The sequence below is a fragment of the Triturus cristatus genome, chromosome 6 (genome assembly GCF_964204655.1).
Source record: "Triturus cristatus chromosome 6, aTriCri1.1, whole genome shotgun sequence".
Taxonomy (NCBI): domain Eukaryota; kingdom Metazoa; phylum Chordata; class Amphibia; order Caudata; family Salamandridae; genus Triturus; species Triturus cristatus.
Window position 1 is genome coordinate 1,554,672,022 of NC_140589.1, and position 20,326 is coordinate 1,554,692,347.

At 44.7% G+C, this 20,326-nt stretch overlaps 1 protein-coding gene across 2 annotated transcripts in view; it reads right to left on the minus strand.

Moving 5' to 3' along the window:
* KIF16B (kinesin family member 16B) overlaps positions 1 to 20,326 on the minus strand; it is a 1,684,060-nt gene that overhangs the window by 917,286 nt on the left and 746,448 nt on the right. For both annotated transcript variants that reach the window (XM_085612707.1, XM_085612706.1), the window contains exon 13: positions 59 to 178. In XM_085612707.1, coding sequence (XP_085468833.1) covers positions 59 to 178 — 120 coding nt within the window. The remainder of the gene's footprint in view (positions 1 to 58; positions 179 to 20,326) is intronic.

A 20,326-nucleotide genomic window follows, 5' to 3' on the forward strand; every position in this document is an offset into this window, starting at 1 on the left:
GAAAATGTATTACAAGAGACACGTATCCGTGATACAACCATTAATTGGCATATTTTACCTTCAAGTGGTACAATATAATGCCAGTGCTGAGAAGATCATCATCAATGCCAATTAGATGGGGCAACTCAGAATCCAAAACCACGCCGATTCCTTCCTTCCTTAATGCTAATGTTTGCTCCTGCAATAAGAAGATAAAAACATGTATACTGTCTAAAAGGATAACAATTTCACGTTCATTTGTACACAAATCGTCAACGCGAACGTAGTAACAGCTAACAACTTTGTGAATATTGGCACTCAGTTATTTTTCACCTCCTGCTCCTAATCTAATATCTGCTTTTATTTCAAGTTACAAATAAACTTTCAGATGCATACATATTTCATGATTAAAAAAGGTTAAAGGTTGACTAGACTAAAGGTTCGGAGCTAATGAGCCAGGAGAACAGAAATTCTATAAAACAATTGTTGAGAAATAGTGATATCCTGATGATCACAATTTGAGTATTAGTACAGTATATCTTTAAAATGTTTTAGAGAATTTGCACAAGTTTTGTGACCCGTCTCTGATTTTGCGATGCAACTTAAGATTTTGCGACATCACAAAATCTCCAGTTGCAGGGAGTCGCAGAACAACCTGCCTAATGAATATTAATAAAAAGAACAAATGATGGAAGGAAGGCTGAAAAAAATCAAACTTTCACCCCCAGTCACAGTTCTGGGTTTAATCAATTGTTTCTTCACGCCAACCCAGTTTGGACCCAGCTATATGTAAATCAGTCTCCACCCCGCTCCCCATGGGAACAGTCCAGCCCGAACTGCAAGGCCAGGTCCTCCACGGACCGGAAAAAAGCATCCTGGGTAACCCTGGGCAAAGCACTACGCTACGCTTGGGTAGTTTGCGCTACTTCGTACAATGCAAATTGCACGTAGCACAGTGCAAACACGTGTAGCGTAGCGTAGTGCAGCGGTCATTTTTTGCTTGCTCGCGGTCCTCAACGTCAAGTTGGCAACCGCGAGCAAGCAAAATGACATCCCGGCGAGACTTTTCCCTCGTTTGCGATCAGCAACATCAAGTTGCCGATCGCGAGGGTGGAAAATAAACCTCCCGGCGAGATTCTCAACGCGGGGAGGTCAGGATTCTCATTGCGAGTGGTCGCGTATGCTCGCGACCGCTCGCGATGAGAAACTACCAGTCCGCGTTGAGAAAGCTGCCGCTCGAGTAAAAATCTACTCGAGCGGCAGAAAACTACAGCTCGCACTGTGCATGATGCCGTTTTCAATGATTGCACAGTGTCGGATGCTTGTCCGCACTGTGCAATCATTGAAAACGGCATCTTTCACAGTGCAAACAGGGTACTACGCAGTTCGCGAAGTGCTACGCGTAGCTCACGTAGAGCGAAGTGCACTTTGCGTAGCTACGTGTAGCGCTACTTCGCGAACTACGCCCAGGGTTAATCTTGGGACCAGTTTCAGGGTATCACCTGTCATCAACCAGGCTGATGAGTGGGTCCTGCGCTCACTGTGCCACTGGATTAAAGCTAGCCTGCCTGCCCCTTCTCAACACCAGAGAACTCCACAAAACGTTAGTCATCCACTTATTGCTCCTGAGTCCAACTGATGTAAAAAGTCAAGGACTCTATTGGGGTCCAACCCATGAAGACTCTCCTCCTTCTTTGAGGAATGTTCCACGGAGAACAAAGCAGGAAGAGTGATGGACTGCCCCACATAGAAAGATGATACCACCATTGGCAGAAATTATGCCAGAGGCCGAAGCACCAACTTGTCTGGAAAGAAGGTGGTATATTGTGCACCTACAATTCACTGATGCTGCATACAGAAATAACCAATAGGAGGAGTCTAGGGCCAGTATCCTCAAATAAAACTGTTCATAGGCTTGAAAGATGTGGTTATTAAGAAAGTAAGAACTAAATTACGGTCTCACTGTGAAATAACAAAAGGCGCAGGAGGAAACCTACATACAAGTCTTTTTTTTTTTAAACATAAGTATCACAACTGATGACTTAAACACTTAAATAAAGAGGGCTAATCAGGCAAACATAGAAATGCGGAGTGGGACAACTTACAACCTTTAATGGTACTACAGCAAGGGCTTTCTGGACAAGCACAAGTGCATCAAAAAGTTTAGACAAGTTGATCAATACAATGGTCCTCGTAGCTGCCCACGAATTTTGACCAGCGCCCGTAATAGACTGGTTCTGGTTGGGTGGTAAGCATCTAAGGTACCATCCACCACTTCCTCCAATAGATCGAATCTGTTCAGCTGGTACTGCTCAATCTCCAACCACTGGGGTGTAGGATTATGGAGGTTTGGAGTAGAGCCTTGCCCAGTTGTTGGGACAGAATGTGCTCCTGAAGATGTAGACTGAGAAGGGATGAATGCTTGTACCCTTTAAGTACACTGCTCGTCTATCAGGAGTAGCAGAGACTTTCTTCAGAATCTGGGGAAGAAGCAGCAGAGACAGGAATGGCCAAAAAAGACCAGAGTCTCAATGAAAGCAGAACTTGCCAAATTGCTGCAAAGATTAGAATGCTGCCATCTTCTCTGTAAAGACCGGTCTTGTAAGGTAAGGCCGAACAGCAGGATGGTGAAGTGAAAGTGTTCATTCCTCAAAATGAAGAACAACAAATACAAAAGGGACTGAAGGAGAGGTACATGAATGTAGGTGTCTTGCAAATCCTATGACACGATCCGATTGCCAGTGTCTAAGGTAAAAGAACCTGGGCCAGAGTTAATTTCTCCTTGTGAAGGAATGTGTTCAAAACTCGAAAGTCGAATATTGGTCTGAGCCCACCGCCCTTTTTGGACACTAAACAGTAAGAGGAATAGCACAGGTTGCCCATTTCCTTCTCTGGGGCTCTGTCTATTGCCCCATTGTCCAGCAATGACTTGACCTCTTTGGCAAACATGAAGACGTGTTCTCCTGAGGTCTGAGTGAAACCAGGAGTAACAGTGAGGGTGTCTACAGAAAAGGAAGGGCATAACCACGACGGGCAACCTGCAAGACCCACTGGCCTAAGGTAACTGTATGCCACTTGGGCAGGTAAAAGCGTATTGGGCCACCCTTCACCCCAGATCCCCTCAATGGTCAAGGATGACTATTAAAGAGAGAATCAGAGTGGCTTTGTGACAGTAGGGGAAGAGAAAGAGGAGGTGAAGTTTAAGCTTCTTAGAATCAAGCATTTCTTCAGTCATGCTGTGTTTTGCTTTTGAAAGGATTCAGGGAGCATGTTGGTGTTAGACCAGACATTCTTGGCCTGGTTCTCCCTGAACTTTTTGCCTTCCAGCCTCCTGTTTCACCAACTTCGTTTTTCTGGCTATAGGGCTCTGCACACTTTACCACTGCTAGCCAGTGCTAAAGTGCTTGCGCTCTCATCATTAAATATGGTAGAATTGGCTTGCACCCAACTGGCATATTTAATTTACTTATCAGTCCTTAGTACAGTGATACTACATGTACCCAGAGAATCTAAATTAAATGCTACTAGTGTGCTTGTAGCACTGATTGCACCACCCACTTAAGAAACCTTTTCAAACATGTCTCAGGCCTGCGATTGCAGCCTGTGTGTGCAGTTTTAAACTGTCATTTTAACCTGGTAAAACAAACCTTTTGCCAGGCCCAAACATTTCCTTTTTAATACATGTAGCCCTAGGGTAGGTCCTGGACAGCCCAGAGACCACGGTCCAGCGTATTTAAAGAACAAGTTACTTACCTCTGGTAACACCTTATCTAGTAAGCTGCAGATTTCTCACCTTAAAATTATCCCCAGAAGTCAGACTGGATCTGGAAATTTCCAAGCACCCCTGAGCGCCGGTAGATGGTGTCCTTCGGCTCTGCGTTGGCCGTACCAAAAATGATTTATGCAGTACCTATATAGGGGCCACTGTGGCATACTGATGTCAGTTAATGTTTTCGACTTTCCACACCAGCAGCAAGGAGCCATGATGAAGACTAACGACAGGTGTGAGTCTCTAGGGCCCTTTTTAAGGGTAAATCCTCATTGTTTAATCAGGTCGTAGAGAGGGGAGGATGGGAGTGTTGGTAAGAAATCTGCGGCTACATAGAGTCTCTACCAGATAGGGCGTTACCGAAGCTAAGTAACTTGTTCTTCTGATACAGACTTGTAGCCGCAGATTCCCTACCTTAGAATAGATACCCAATCAATACCTCCCCCAAGGCGGGACTGTGAACCCAACTTACACCAGAACGACATACAGGACTGGACAGACAAAATGCTCGTCCCGAAGGACCTCACTGTCCAGGAAGTAATACTTCATGAATGTGTGCAGTGAAGCCCACATTGCAGCTTGACAGATGTTTAAGACTGGAACTGCGCAAGCTAATGCGGTGGTTACAGTTTTGGCTCTGGTGAGATGAGCGAGTAAACCCTCAGTTGGTTGCTTTCTGGCCAATGCGCAGCAGATTTCTATGTAGAGCACAATTCATCTGGAGATGGTTTATTTCTGCACAGCCTTCTCTTTCTTTGACTCAATGTACCCTATGAAGATTAATCATCCACCCGGAATTCTTTTGTGCAGTGAAGGTAAAACAACAATTCCCTTTTTAGATCCAGACAGTTGAGTCTCTCCTCTTCCTTGAGGTTGGGCAAAAATGTTATACAGGGGGATTGCCTGGCCTATGTGGAAAGAAGTGACTACTTTCGGGATGATGGAGGCATGGGTCTGAAGAATCGGTTATTCAAGATAAAAATTTGAGTAAGGCGGATGCACTGAGAGAGCCTGCAACTCACTGACTCCCCTGGCCGAAGAAATGGCCACCAGAAAAACGGTTTTGATGGTAAATAACCAAAGAGGGTAGTTGTGTAACAGCTCAAAAGGTGCCGCACATCAGGAAAGTGAGAACTATGTTCAAGTCACAGTGGGGCATAATAAATGGCTGGGGAGGAAACGTGTTGCAAACCTTTTGGAAATCTCATCACGACGGCTGACTTAAATAAGGAAGGTTGGTCCGGCAACTACAAAAATGCATAAAAGGCTGAAAGATGGCCCTTAACTGTGCCCAGAGCACAGCCCTGCTGGGCCAAAGAAGGAACACATGATTGGACCTGAAAAAGAGGAGCACCTAGGTGACCAATGCTTTTTTGATAACACACCATGCCAAATATTTGTCCCAGCTGCAGGCATATACCGATTTGATGGAGGAACATGTGGCTGCCAGAATACACATCACTGACTTAAAGAAGAACGAAGGTTGTTAATTGTCGCCGTTCTATCTCCATGCATGAAAGCGGACAGTGTGCAAGTTCAGATACAGAAATCTATCATGTTGCTGCGACAGAAGATCCTCCCGAAGAGGCAGCTTGACCATAGGAACTATGCTAATGCTGAACAGCTTGGTATACCAGTCCCTCTGTGCCGAATCTGGAGCCACAAGAATGACTTTGGCCCAGTCGTCTCTGATGTTCTTGAGAACTCTGGGCAGGATTGGCACAAAGGTGAACAGGAGGTTGGAGCACCACTTGTGATCTGCTAGGCATCGATGGCTGAGGTTGTCTGGCCTGGCGTTCAGAGAGCCCTCCAGGTGTTCAGCCACCGGTGAAATGCCCTGGCGTTCCAGACATATCCAGAGACATAGCACCTTCTGACGAAGGATCCACAACCCAACCGCCATGCTCATAGCAGCACCACGTGGCGGTAGTGTTGTCTGTGACCACCTGCATTAGCCTTCTCTTGATTGAGGATAAAAAGGCCTTCAATGCCAGGCGAATCAACAGAAACTTTAAGAAGTTTATGTGGAATCCAAACTCTGCTGGAGACCAGAGTCCTCTGATTTCTAGCTCTCCCAGATGGACGCCCCAGCCCAGGAGTGACGCATCTGTCACTACAGTCTGCTCTGGTTGGGGGAGGGAGAGAGGCCTGCCACTGAGCCAATCGTGGTGCGTTAGCCACCAATGCCGGTCTTTTGCAGTTCCCACTGAGATATGGACTGTGTCGGAGAGATTCCGCTGATGCTGCGCCCATCGGAACTTCAGACACACTGCAGTGCTCGCATTAGACAATGTGCATGTGTCACCAGGAGGATAATGAAGGCTACAGGGCCTTGCAGACTCAGCACCTGTCTCAACGAAATCTAGGATAGAGGCTGAATCTTCTGCATCATAGCACGTATATCCTGGAGTCACCGTTTGGGAGGATAAGCCCAAAACTGCACCATGCCCAGAGCAGCTCAGATGAAAAGGGGCGTCTGAGATGGAGTCAGGAGTGACTTCGGCACGTTGGTAATTAACTCTAGTGAGTTCAGGAGGCTCGTCATAGTCTGGAGGTAGGAGACAACTACAAAAACACACAATTTTTTAAAGAGGGTCTGAGGTAATTTTAAAGACCTGGCATGGATAATCTACCCCGACAGAACCGTAATACTACAACAATATATCCACGAGTCTGCAACTATAGTTTGAGCAAAGAGAACTTCGAGATAACTTACCCTATGGACAATTTCTGCGAGTCCGCAGGAACTGTTCCACTAAGGAGGGGTTTGTAGAACATGCAACTTCTCTCTCATCACAATTGCATGCCAGGAAATACCCCAAAAGATTGGTTCGACGCTCTATTAAACGAGCTATGAACAACAGGGAATCTTTATTAGAACCATCAGAACGTAGCGGAGAACTGACAAGGCTCACATTTGTGAATACCTTTAGCACGTTGTCCAACGACATTCAAAAAAGCATCCGTAAGAACTGGAAAATACTGAATATTGGAGACACACATGTACCACCTCCATTATTCTCTTTTAAAAGAAGCACAAATTTATGTGACCAACTTGTACACACAAGACCAAGGTCCCAGACTACACACACAGTAGGAACCTTATGGGATCTGCCGGCGGTACAAGGCCACTATCCGTGTGATTCATGTGGGGTTTGTTTACAAACTCAGAAAACCAAGACGATTGATATTGGTACAAATAGACCATGGGTTCAAAAAAAGTTCACTAACTGCAACAGTGAAAAAAGTGATTTATTTGATAACGTGTCCATGCGATTTGAATTATGTGGGCATGACCACACGGAAAGTGAAATTAAGAATCTTAGAACATAAGAGTACTATAAGATGCAGGAAACAAGCTGCAAGACTAACTAATCACTTTTTGGAAGTAAATCACCGGCCGGATGATTTCAAATGGACAGTGTTAGAACAGCCGCACATTCCAGAACACGTGACAGATATCTCCAAGTTTTTATTACTTCGAGAGCAAAAATGGCTTTTTAAGTTGCGCAGCGACAGCCTAGGTTTTAATGATGCCATACCTTGGGTTATGCTATAAGAAAGCTTTAATATTTGCTTCAATAATTGAGCGCAATACACTCATACAGCGCTGAGGTGGCATGATTAATTATTTTATTTGGAGAAGTGTCACTGCTATAGTGGATTTGGGTCCACCGGGTGCATATATGACATTGAGGATATACTAGAATGTCATGAGCACATTCCCCACATGTCTTATACATTTGAGGCATGTTAATGACTAATAAGAACAATTGAGGAAGCCCATGATCTAGTACATACATGGTTAGATGTTGAACAAGTAGTTCTAGCGGCGTTGTAACATAACTACGAGCTTTGTTGTGCTCGTATCAGCTCGCTAAGGTTTTCAATATCTGAGGTAATGGAGTTATAGCCCTGAGCCCTGGAAAGATTGCACAAAATAGTCTTGAGTCAGGGATCACAACCCCAAACATACGTAGCGGCTTTGGAGAATTTGAGCACTACGTAGTTACAAGACATGTCCGCATGATGACGCTATTGGTTGAACGCGGAACACATACAGATTTGTTTTTCTGCCTGGCGCATTCTATGTTGTTTGGTACAAGGAGAGCGAGGGACTACCATTCCCGGTGATACGGGGAACTACGATATTGCGCGATGACAATGCGCATGCATACACTGACGCTCTCCGCACTTGGATGAACGAGATATTAAACACAGCTACTTGCCTCGCGCGGCACCGCACCAGACGGCTTTGATGACCGCCAAGAGGTACCGACGGAGAGGTAGGTGGGCTTCCTTCCAGTGTTACTCAGTATGTTTGCACGCCATACGTGGGGTTATTAGGTCTACATGAATTGTGTTTAGATGCCCGGCATACAAATCACGTGTGAGTAGTGCTGCGAGCGATATATATACTTCCGCAGCGGCACTTGTATGACTGCCGTTAAAACTGACTTGTCCGCTAAAGAGAGGCGAGGTATTGGTACCGGTCTTGAGATACCTGGAGGTTGTTGACGATTTTAGACCTTGTCATGTGTAAAAATTGCAATGAGATGAAATGGATGAGTAGCACGAGTACAGGGTGTGTTACTCGTGACCGAAGTTGATACTTCAGCTTTAGAAAAGAAACAGCAGTGGATTATTGGCTGAAGTGACAACTGATAATAGATTAACACCTGTTTTTACATGTAGTACGATTTGTGCTGTTGCACATCTAGCCTTGAGTAGTTTGAGATGACTTGATGGATGATGTTTTGAGTAGGGAACCATAATGAGTATGGCTTTTCCCACTTTTTTACAGAGCGGTGCCTCCCCTTTATCCTGAGCCGCAGCCAGGTGAGGTGAGGTCTTCTTCCCAAGCATTTCGGGTAAGAATATATTATGTACACTCACTGTTGTAGCTCATATATGATCACTAGATGGTCACTATGATGGCATTTAGGTTTTAGTATTATGAGAACTCTGACTTTAAAATCACAGCACTCGCCCCATTCTATTTTCTTACAGATGGCACATGCATCATATGATTTGCGGAGGAAGCATTGTAGATTCCTGATTACAGGTGAATTGATTGTATTCGTTCCAACCTTTCTATACACTTTATTTGTTTGATTGCAGTAGCATAATATTTGTGGTCCTGAAGAAAGCATGGAATTACTTTGTTCCGTGAATGCTGAAACATGTTGACCCTTTATATACACCAGACAGTTAAATATTTTTTTGATTATACTGTCATTTGCACTGTTTTTAGGTTGGATATTAATAAAAGAATTTTTCACTCATTTCTCCATTTTAACCCACTTTCAACACTTCTTATTGCACTGCACTTAATGCCCACACCTATAAGATCCATTCACATCTGGTCGTTTATTGAATATAACTGACAGCTGTGTTATGTTCATACCTATATCTTAAAACATCCTCGGGCTCCCCGTTCCTTATGAAGGGGTTGTAGCCCTTAATGTTATTGAGTGACATAAAGAGGAGACCCAGATGATGAAGCATGTCACCATTGGTGAGTGATGGGTATCCGTCTTATAAAAGGAATTTTCCTTTTTTTGTGATTTTGACTCAGACTATCAGTACTGAGTTTTTACAATTTCTAGAGTTCTTTGCTCAAACTATAGTTGCAGACCCGTGGATATATTGTTGTAGTATTACGGTTCCTTCGGTAGGAGACAACTACCTGAGGCAAGCCGCTTTCAACATCCAATTGTCAAGATAGGGGAAGACTGGAACCCCACTCATGGGCAGGTGTGCTGCAACCACTGCTTTCGACTTGATGAACATAAAGGGGCGCTGGTAAGGCTGAAGGGAAGCACGGCAATCTGAAAGCGCTTGTGGCCCACCATGAACTGCAGGTAATATCAGTTTTCGGGCAGGACTGGCATGTGAAAATATGTGTCCTACAAATCCAATGCTACCATCAAGTCTCATGGGCCTAGTGAAGGAAGAACTTGAGCAAGTGTGAGCATTTTGAATTTCTTCTGTTTGAGGAAAAGATTCAGACGGTGCAGGTCTAGTATAGGACGAAGACATCTGTACTTCTTGGGCACCAGAAAGTAGCAGGGATAGCAACCGCAACCTACTTCTGATGCCGGCACCCTCTCTATAGAGAGACAACACTTCCTGGCAGAGTAAGAAAAGATGGTCCGACGTTAACTGTCTTAAGAGGATGGCATGGGTGGAGGGGCAGGCACAAAGGGAATAGAGTATTCCCTTCGTACAATCTGTAGTACCCAATGGTCTGATGTTATTGACCTCCAGCGGAGCAGGTGACGTCGTACCCTGCCCCCCACTGGATGCCCAGGATTGTAGGAGGGCAAACTAAAGGGGCTTGGAGGCTGCGGCTGCAGGGGGAGTGGTAGATTGGCCTGACCTCTGATTACCTGTCCCATGTGGTCTGTGGAAACCGCGTCCGCGGTCGCGAAAAAGTGTGGAAGCTTGCTGGCCGTGGTGGGTTGGAGGGTATTGACGCAGTTAAAAATCCCTTCCGTGGCCACAAAGTGGTGAAAGGCAGACTGGGGTTGGCTAGGGGCCATAGAGAGGCCCAAGGTCCTGGCCAAAACCCTGGAGTCATTAAAGCGTTATAGTGCTGAGTCCACCTTTTCTCTGAAGAAATGGGAGCCATCAAAGGCCATGTCCATAAGTAGTGCTTGGACATCCCTGGTAAAAAAAACAGCAGTCCTCAGCCAGAAATAGTACAGAAAGGCGACTGAAGATGAAATTGCTCGGCCAAGCAAGTTGGTTGTGTCCATACCACAACGAATGGCAAACGTTGCCACATCTCTCCTGTCGACAGTAGCCTGAAGGAGTATGGCTCGACCCTCCTCCGTGACCACTGGCAGGACTTGCACAACCAGGTTCCAGATCTTGTGGGAGTAACAGCCCAAGAGGAATGTGGTCTTCCCTGACCGCAGTGATAGGCTAGCAAAGAGAATATTATCTTGCCAAAAATATCCAGCCTCTTGGATTCCCGATCCGGTGGAGTGGAAGGCAACATGCCAACGTTAATTCTGGAAGGGGAGGCCTGGATCACCAACCTCCACAGTGGGTTGCAGGGTGAAGGGTGAGGCAGTTGCATTCTGCGAGCATCCGGAACACAGGTGCCCCTACGCAAGGCTTGGACCAGAGAGGGCACCCCATGGATGTTAGTCTTGACTGCCACTGACCTCAGCTGACCTACACACGATCATAATGATAGAGGCCCCCGCCTCCGTAGCCACAGGAGGAGGGGAGATCAAGCCAGTGTCAGGTGAGGTGTCTAACCAACTGGCATCTGCCATAACCTCATACCAGATGTCCTCTGTATCATCAAATGGGTGGCGATATTAATCAAGGTTGCCATACTCTTCCAATTAATCCCCTGTGCTAGACCTGTTAAAGACAAAAGGTCCTGGCTCTGACTCGGAAGTAATGGCTCCAAACAGCACCAGTCCTGGTCCGAGTCGGGGTCAAGGGCAATGGGAATGGTGTTGTCAGCACAGGAGCGGGCGCCAGAGAAGGTCTTGGGGTATCCAGCACCAGATCTATAGGGCCTGACTGGCACCGAAGGCGTCCCCGCTGGCGGGAAACCCGTAGGCACCCCTTCTAAACCTATGGCCGAAACATAATCCAGAGGGGTATGGGCCCCCCAAAAATGAGAAGCATGGCCTAATACATCGCTAGTTGGGCGGGGATAGTTCCTGGAAAATTGGGGAAGTGCAGAGCCGACCCGGATGCTCGTTCAAGACTTGGACGGACGCGGAGAAGTTGAAGACCTCCTCCAGAGGAGGCATTGTTTCCGGCCTCAGAAAGCGCATGCTCTCACCTTCAGGGGGTCAGATATTCATCTGTGGTGGCAGGCTGGGTGATATCAGCCAGCCAGCACACTAGAGGACTAACGAGTTTTCAGGGGGCACCTCTAAGGTGCCCGCTGGGTGCATGTCATAATAAATCTAGTATCTGCATCAATACAGATTTATTAAGACTAGGTGTTTGATGTCAGGAGCAGCAGACCGGTCAGCTTTGTTGCAGTGTCTGCAGATGCAGGGGAGTGACTCCTTCACACCAAAGGAGATTACTTCGGGTCTCCTTTATGCTCACAGGCCTGGAGAGGAACCTGGATGAAGCACAGGCACAGACGACTAAGAACACTTGCAGAACAGCAAGACTAGGAGCAACAGGAGTCTTCCTTGATGCAGTCTTGGTTCCAGGCGAAGTCCAGCTAAGTCCAAAGTGCCCAGACGGTCGAAGTTCAAGTGGTTTCGGGTTTGAATCTTGTCCCACGAAGAATCTAAAGAGCCCTCCACAGGTAAGCCCACAAGTACCCTAGCGAAAGGGTTAAGATGATTCAAGGATCCCTCCCAGAAGTGGGTCTGAATAGAGGGGAGGATAATCTCATGTCCTTTGTACAGTTTTGCGCCAGATCGGGAGCCAACGGTTCCCTGAACTGACTCAAACTGGAGTACGCAAGGAGGGCCCCGAATGTGCCCTTCAAGGCAGTCTTGTGGCGCTGGCAAGTGCTCCCACACCAGCCCAATACACTAAGTCCTGTCTGGGAGGTGGTCATACCTCCCTGTGACAGGAAACCTATTGTTCTACCTTTCCCTGCTCAAGCTACGCTCAGCAGCAGGAAGGCAGAAATGTGACTGGAGTTTGTGCATAGGCACTAGCTTGCTGTTAGACCCTGAAAGGCTGGTACCGAGAATACAGGGGGGCCCCTCAGTACATGGGATCCTACATCCAACGCTGGAATCTGTATTGGAGTAGGATTCCAACATGTTTGACCCCAAACATGACCGGTTTGGGTGAAACCAATATATAGTTAGACATCTTGTATTTGATTTGACTTGATGTCCCTTAACTATATATTAAATGGCTGACTGCACTTGCAAAGCCCAGAAATTTGACTCCGGGGTTTGTAGAGGGGCCCTGCTCATGGGAGGGGCACCCTCACAATTGTAACCAAGTACCCTACCCTCAGGGCTGAAGAGCCTGCGCCGGGGTGACTTAGGTTTTAAGTGCAGTGACCTCAGATATAAGGAACCTTATATCTGTTGTAAGCGGTGCTAGCACCAACTTATACAGGCTGCAATGGCAGGCCTGTAGTCACATTTCGAGTGGTCTCTCATGGGTGGCATAATACATGCTGCAGCCCATGGGAGACCCTTGGTGTACCTTTGCCCTGGGTACCTTAGTACCATATACCAGGGACTTACAGGGGTACACCAGTAGCCAATTGGAAAGGTACCAAAGTACTTACTCTTGTCAAATTTAGGGAGGAAGCACAGTGACTGGGGTCCTGATTAGCAGGTTTCTAGTCAGACTAGTCAGAAAACAGAATAACGCCAGCAAAAATTGGGGGTAACCATGAAAGCAGATTCTACTTTCTTACACCATCCCTGAGCTCTAAAAAGCGAATACTACCCAATATAAACCATAAAGCCATATCTTAATATTGATTTTTTAGAATTACTTAATTTACAATTTTACATACATCTATATCTAATCTATATCTATTTATACGTATATAAAGATACATATATATACACACACATTACCCAGTGACGGTCACCAATGGGTAGTTATACTTAGGGCCTTGTTTCCATAGGAAATCCATTTTTTGCTTTGCTTATATCTTTGGCGCCATTTGACGAATGTCCTGGAAACTTTCTAAAAACCCTTTTTTCACCTTAGCTCCTTCCTGGAAGATTTCGAGGTGATTCGTCAAGTTTTCCACAGGAACTTTAGACACTACTAAGGCCTTAATCGCTGACCAAATTTACACCAAATTTGGCAGAAAACTAGATCTTGGTTCAGAAAGAGTGATTTTTGTGATTTGGTGTAGGTCTGTTCAGTAGTTTTTTTGAACAAATAATGCTCAAAAACTTTGTATATTTCACACCACTGAGGATATCAAAGATCTCATGCAAAGATCTGATTGGCTACCACTACATCAACAGGGATGTGGTAGCAGTCATCTTAGGACTCATGGATGCAAAACGTTGATTGGGGGGGGGGGGGGGGGACGTGTGCATTCCCCCCCCCCCCAAGCTTCTGTGACGCCCCAGGGACCCCCTACCCCTGGGCAGATTATAAAATAAAGGCAGGAGGTGTATGCCCTCCCCCCACTTCTTGAGCCTCTTAAGGCTCTGGACCCCCCCCCCCCCAAGGACAGCTCACAGAATGTGCCCCGGAGAGCCCACCCCGGGGCGCAGTAGGATCCCTGATCGCATCAGCACAGGCAGGGAAACACGTTTGTTCCCAGCTGGTGGGAACATTTTTAAATCTCCCACCGGCTGCGAGCAAACATGCCTTCCTTGCCTGCAGGAGCACAAGCAGGACATGCATGCCTGCTCTTACTCTGCAGGAGCTTTAAGAATCCTTACGTTCACTCCTGTGGGCAGGGCAACACAGATTGCTCCCGTCTGGCTGCAGCCTGCAGAAATAGTTGCTCCCACCAGGGGCTCCCCTCATTGCCCGAACTTGCTGCTTGGTCGGTGCCCCGGGAGGCCCTGGAAGATGAGACCAAGGGGGTGGGGAGACGGGATGGGGAACTCCGCTCCCTCCCCTGTTTATTGGAATTCAGCTGCTTGGGGATGGGGTCACAAGGGCCTATTAAGGCTTGGGAGGGTGCCTGCATGCCCCGTTCCCTTAATATATATGTTTTGGCCCTGAAGTCCACTGTGCCCCTCTCCCCTTAAGAGCCTTGGGGGATGGGGTCCCAGGAATCACTTCTGGCTCGGGGAGGTGGGGGCACATCCCTCCTCCCCTTTAAAAATATTGCTTATCCGGGGGGCATGGGGTCCCCGGGCCCAAAGTGGCTCGGGGGGGGGGAGGGGGGGGGAGGCCAGGCTCACTGTTTAAAAAAAAAAAAAATGCGGGATGGGACCCTAGGGCCCAAGGCCAACTCTCGACGGATGCAACAAAGGCCATGGCATGGGGTTGGCGACCTGTGGGGGTTGGCTGTAGGGCCTGGTCACAGGCCAGGTTCTGTGGCCAAACTCACACCGCATTGGGCCAAAGGCTGTGTGCTGCGGGGGTTGGGTTTATATATGGTAGTAAAATATTACTTTACGTAACAGGTGTCTTTGTTTTTAGCCCTTTTTCTTGTGCTCTGATCTTTTTAGAGAAGGGCCCTTTAGAGGGATGTCCTTCCCTGCCACTTACAGACTCCTTTCCTCTCTCCTGCATGGCATGCAGCTTAATCTTCTCCCTTTCACAAAGGAATCTTCTAGAAAACTGCTGGTAGTAGTAGCACTTATCAGGTTTGCGTGTAGAAGGTAAGCACACAATACAGACCAAGAGCGGATCTGACTTAGCCATTTTCTTCCCACAGGAAGGGCACTTATTAAATTATTGAAAATGTATCATCCCTTGGCGATAATAATTCATTAAACAATTAAGTTCAGTCCTATTCACACCCCAAATTTTGAGCCCATGTGTTAGAACGTCAACCACAACTTCAAAAGACCATAATAATCACTATATTTTGAAAATATTTGTATTAAAAACACATTACCAATGCAATTAAAAATAGACATAGAACTGTCTAATGTCTTAAAACACAATACATGTAATGCAAGTTTCACATACAGTTAATAGTAACCTCCTCTATTGAGACACTTCGCTGTAACAAACAAATAACAGAGACAAAAGAAGACTATTTTTTGTCATTAATTAACACATCTGTTCTGACAAAGATCTTTTCTCGATAGTTCATCCTAAGCCTTTTATATAATTCTATCTTGTTAGGAGAACCTCTTCCAACGGATTATGTTGATTTCAGCATTGACGCGTTTCGATGGCTTTATTCAATATTCCATCTTTTTCAAGACCCAAAATGTGTCTCTCCTATACTTGACACTGGTTGGTTGCCATTGTGTCACACCCCTTATATCATATCCTTACTTCTCTGTTGTTTTTCCGATTTAAGGACATTCCTTCCCTAGAGCAATCTGGTCTATTAGCATAATCTTATCCACTCGTTTGTAGTTCTGTAACCACGTTATTCAAATCAGGAAACGGCCTCCACTTTTATTCATAATCTTACTCTGCCACCATATCGACACACAAAAGCGTGTTCTTGTTGTTTATGTATTGGGCAGTCACAAAGGGAGTTCGTTCCTCCAGCCCCAAATTATCTTAGGCAGTCCTTCTATCGGAAGTGAATAGGACTGAACTTAATTGTTTAAAGAATTATTATCGCCAAGGGATAATACATTTTCACTACCTTTTAGTAGTACCCTAATCCCCTGGTTGTAAAGGGGTCTCTCTCATTTCTTCTTTGACACTTATTAAATAAGGCTGACAGGAAAAATAGCTGGGAAGTCAGAATAAATTATGGAAATAGTACAATAAGTACTAAGAACATCGAGTGAAAACAGAAAATCTTACTTGGAAAGACCAATTAGTGAGAAAAAAAAACCCACTAACTGACGAGCTCAATGCTCCAGGATCCTCACAGAAGGAGCCGGAAAAAGGAACTGACCTAACTGTCACCTGTGGGGCATGATGTGAGCCTGGAGGTCCTGGAGGTCTTAAAGGCACGGCGCCAGTTTTTCTCCGAGTGTTCTATATGCAGCCTTCTAGGCTTATCTGCCTGCTATCACCTTGCCCTTTTCTCTGAAAATAAATGCTGTGTTCAAAAAAGTTGAGTACATTTCTCTATGTCATTGAAATGTTATTTCATATGATGTATTTCAAATGAAAAATACAATGCAATATTGGCATATTTGAGCCTAGATTTTAATATTGGGCAGCGTATTGATATAAATGTGTGTAAATGATAGATATATGCATATAATTATATATATATTTATATAATATGGTTGTACATGCATATATTTTTTTGTTAATGCTCCGGGGTCCCCGCACAAGGGCGGGACAATTCAGTGCTAATGACTATTGAGGAGTATCCCCTGGAAGAGAATCTGTGTTTTTTAGAGTTTAAAACGTTACGTTGTTAGTTAACGTTTCACTTACCACAATATTACTTTAGCCTTTGGTTTTTAAAGTGATATATATATATATATATATATATATACACATACACACACACATATATATATATATATATATACACACATTACCTACTGGCGGTCGCCAGTAGGTAGTTATAGTTAGGACCCCTTTTCCATAGGAAATCCGCAACATTCTATTTTGAATAACTTTGGCGCCGGTCGATGAATCCTCGCGAATTTCTCAAAATAGGTGGGGCGCTACGCTCCGCTCCTACCCTGAAAGTCTCGGGGGGATTCGTCAAGCGGGGGCTGAGATAAAAGGGGGTCCCAAAACGCGTTTTTCCCATGCATTTTTCCATAGGACCTTTAGAACGAGCTACAGCCCGAACGGCTGAACAGAATTACTAGAAATTTGGCAGAGAGGTAGTCCCTAGGTCAAGGAAGTGCCTTTTGTAGGTTTGGTGTAAATCTGTTCAGTAGATTCTGAGAAAATAGCCTTTAAATCAATATATATATCTGAGCCCGCTTACGGTACGCTTACCGTACGCTTACCGTAAGCGTACGGTGGCGTGCGCGAGCGCGATTCTGATTGGCTCTTAGATCTTAGTAAACATTCGAATCGGCCGAAACCAGGAAGCGGCGTCCGCCATTTTGTCTCTCGCATTGAGAGTTATTTCTCAAACTTGATGCCCAAAAACATGTTACGGGGCATTTTTGAAAACTCCCTCCCACACAGTCATGTTGAGGGAGTCCCCAAACATCCCCCAAGAGCAAAAACGGTTTTATTTTTTTTTCGGCAATTTCGCCGAGTACGCTTACCGTACGCTTACCGTAAGCGTACGGTAAAAAAAAAAAAAAAAAAAAAAACACTATCCACACTTACCCCACCCCCTGTGCTTTTGGTGGCCGGAGGCTTATTAAAGTTGATAAAAACCATGCACGGAACGAACTGCGTTAAGTGGGCGCGCACGCCTCGAATGGCGTAAAGTAACTTAGCATTTAAAAAACCGTACAAATTCACTGAAAAAAACATAGGTTTCACACACGTTATAGTTAGGAATTAGCATTTAAAAAACCTTGCAAATTCACTGAAAAAACCATAGGTTTCACACATGTTATAGTTAGCGGAAATTTTACTGATAAAAAACCAGTGAAATTGCCCCGTTATAGTTAGTGCTGGCAACTATAACTCACGCGACCGCAATCTTCTGCTGATGACATATGTGTCTTTAAGAAAAAAAAATATTTGTAATATATGTATAGCTAAAAATGTATGGAAGAAGACATGGGCAAATAAGTGTCTAAATACAGTATTAGCATCAGCAGAGGATTGCGGTCGCGTGAGTTATAGTTGCCAGCACTAACTATAACGGGGCAATTTCACTGGTTTTTTATCAGTAAAATTTCCGCTAACTATAACATGTGTGAAACCTATGGTTTTTTCAGTGAATATATATACACACATATATATATATATATATATATATATATATATTTCTTTATTTTTTCGTTTGTTAAGGTTAGGACACGTGAAACTAAATCATTAGCTAAGTAAAGACATGAGAAGTAAAGAAGAAATGACTAAAAACTTATCTGCGATGTAAAAACTCCTGATGTAATTCTTGCAGTGTAATGACTCCCAGTGTAGAAAACTTGAATTAATGGTAGAAATATCAAACTATGCATGTTTGCATACCTTATAATTGTTGTGCCCTTCAAGGCACTAGCTCAATTCACACCTGAAGAAACGCAAATCACCATTTTCCTTAGGGGTTTTTGTAATCTATCCAAGTGCAACAGCCGGACATCTGCTGTTAATGTAAACAAGTTACATTAACAGTGTCTCATGCATAACACCAATAGGCACTGTAGATAACTAACTCAAGGTTTCATTAATAAACATATTCAAAACCAATTCACAGCCTCTTAAATTGTTGAAATGCTTATAATCTTGGTTGATAGCGGCCAAACATCATCTGGTAGTATGTTAGGTAGCTAATATAATATGCTTCAAAAACTCAGCCAATCAGAGGTAATTTATATAAAATCACAATTACATGCGTCTCCTGAGCTTGGAATGTGAACTGTGGAATCCACTTACCATGCTGGGGGGGAGGGGGAGCATGAAGATACTTGCATTTCTTAGTGGGTTTTCAACTCCGGTGCTTTATAATATGCAGCTTGTACGACCGCTAACATTCAGCCTTACAATTCATGCAAGCACCAATAAGCGGGCTCATCACTTAAGCCTTCTCACATCTCAGCCAAACTATGTACAAAGCTCAATGATATTCTATCAAAAAAGCCACACCAGTGTTTCTGACCATCTTTACTAAAACAGAATGTTTAATACCTCGGGAGGCAAGATCTCAGAATAACAAGGAATTTATAATTTAGTAAATATTTAGTCAAGAATACGATATCAAGCATTGCTCCCCTCAACAGGCATTGTCTTTAACACTACAAGTCTTACTACGGCCAAATCTGAGTACTGAGCTCTGCACTCCTACATAGTTGTGTTGATTCATCAGTGTAAGTAAAATGCATGGTGAAGATTCAGAAATAAAAAATCAATGGCATTGTCCCATAAGCTTCTGATGTAGTTAAGTATTGTGTTAAATGTGTACATAAGTCGGTAGTGAGGGTGGGGTGGGGTAGGTGTGGCAAAACAGTATCTAGTATATTGCAGAATACAACGATTAGGGCCATCAGCATTACTCTGTTACGTAGTCTTGTAGTCTTTTTTTAAAATATTGTTTGGGGCATTTTTCTTTAATTTAACACTGATAAGGTTTATATTTTCAAGCAATTGAAGCAAGGTCATGATCACATTTTCACTCAGAGGCCTTGACAAGAGCAGCATTAATTCATAAGCCAATATTATATACTTCTCTAATCCCCCGTGTCTCAGTCTCGTCCCTCCCCACCCCCAGTACCCTTCTTCTATCATGTGGCTTGGGTGACCATCTGTGAATCTTCCATCTCGAGACCATAATACTGTACCCACAGATTCCATATTTTCTGGAACTTTTTTGGGCAGCCCCGGGCTACATATGTGGTCTTTTCCCCTGTCACATACATGTCCATCCCCCTCTTCCACTCATCCACTGTGGGAAACCTGTGTCGTCCCCCATGTACGGGCCAAATCTCTCTTGGCAAACACCATGCCGAGATTGATTAATAATAACTTTGACTTAGGGAGGTCCACTTCTGTATGTATGCCTAGCAGCACATATTTGGGGTCCCTAGGTATCTTATCCCCCAAAACAGCCTCCAGCTAAAATCAGTATGCTTCCCCAATATGCCTGAATTTTGGGACACTCCCATATCGTATGAAAATAGGTACCAAATTCTTCGTTACATCTAAGGCAATTGGGTGCATCCGCCCTCTCTATTCTGTGTAAACATGATCTATCATAGTAAGTTCTGTGCAGGTACTTAAATTGAATAAGTCTAAGCCGTGAGTTAATGGCTACCACCCACGGGTGCATCAACGCAGTTTCCCAATCTAAATCATCTAAGACTCCCAGCTCAGTTACCCACCTAGCCCTTAATTTCAGTACAGCGTCTGGTTTATTGTTTATTATGGTCCAATACATCCAGGAAACTTTTTTGTTAATTTCGCCCATGA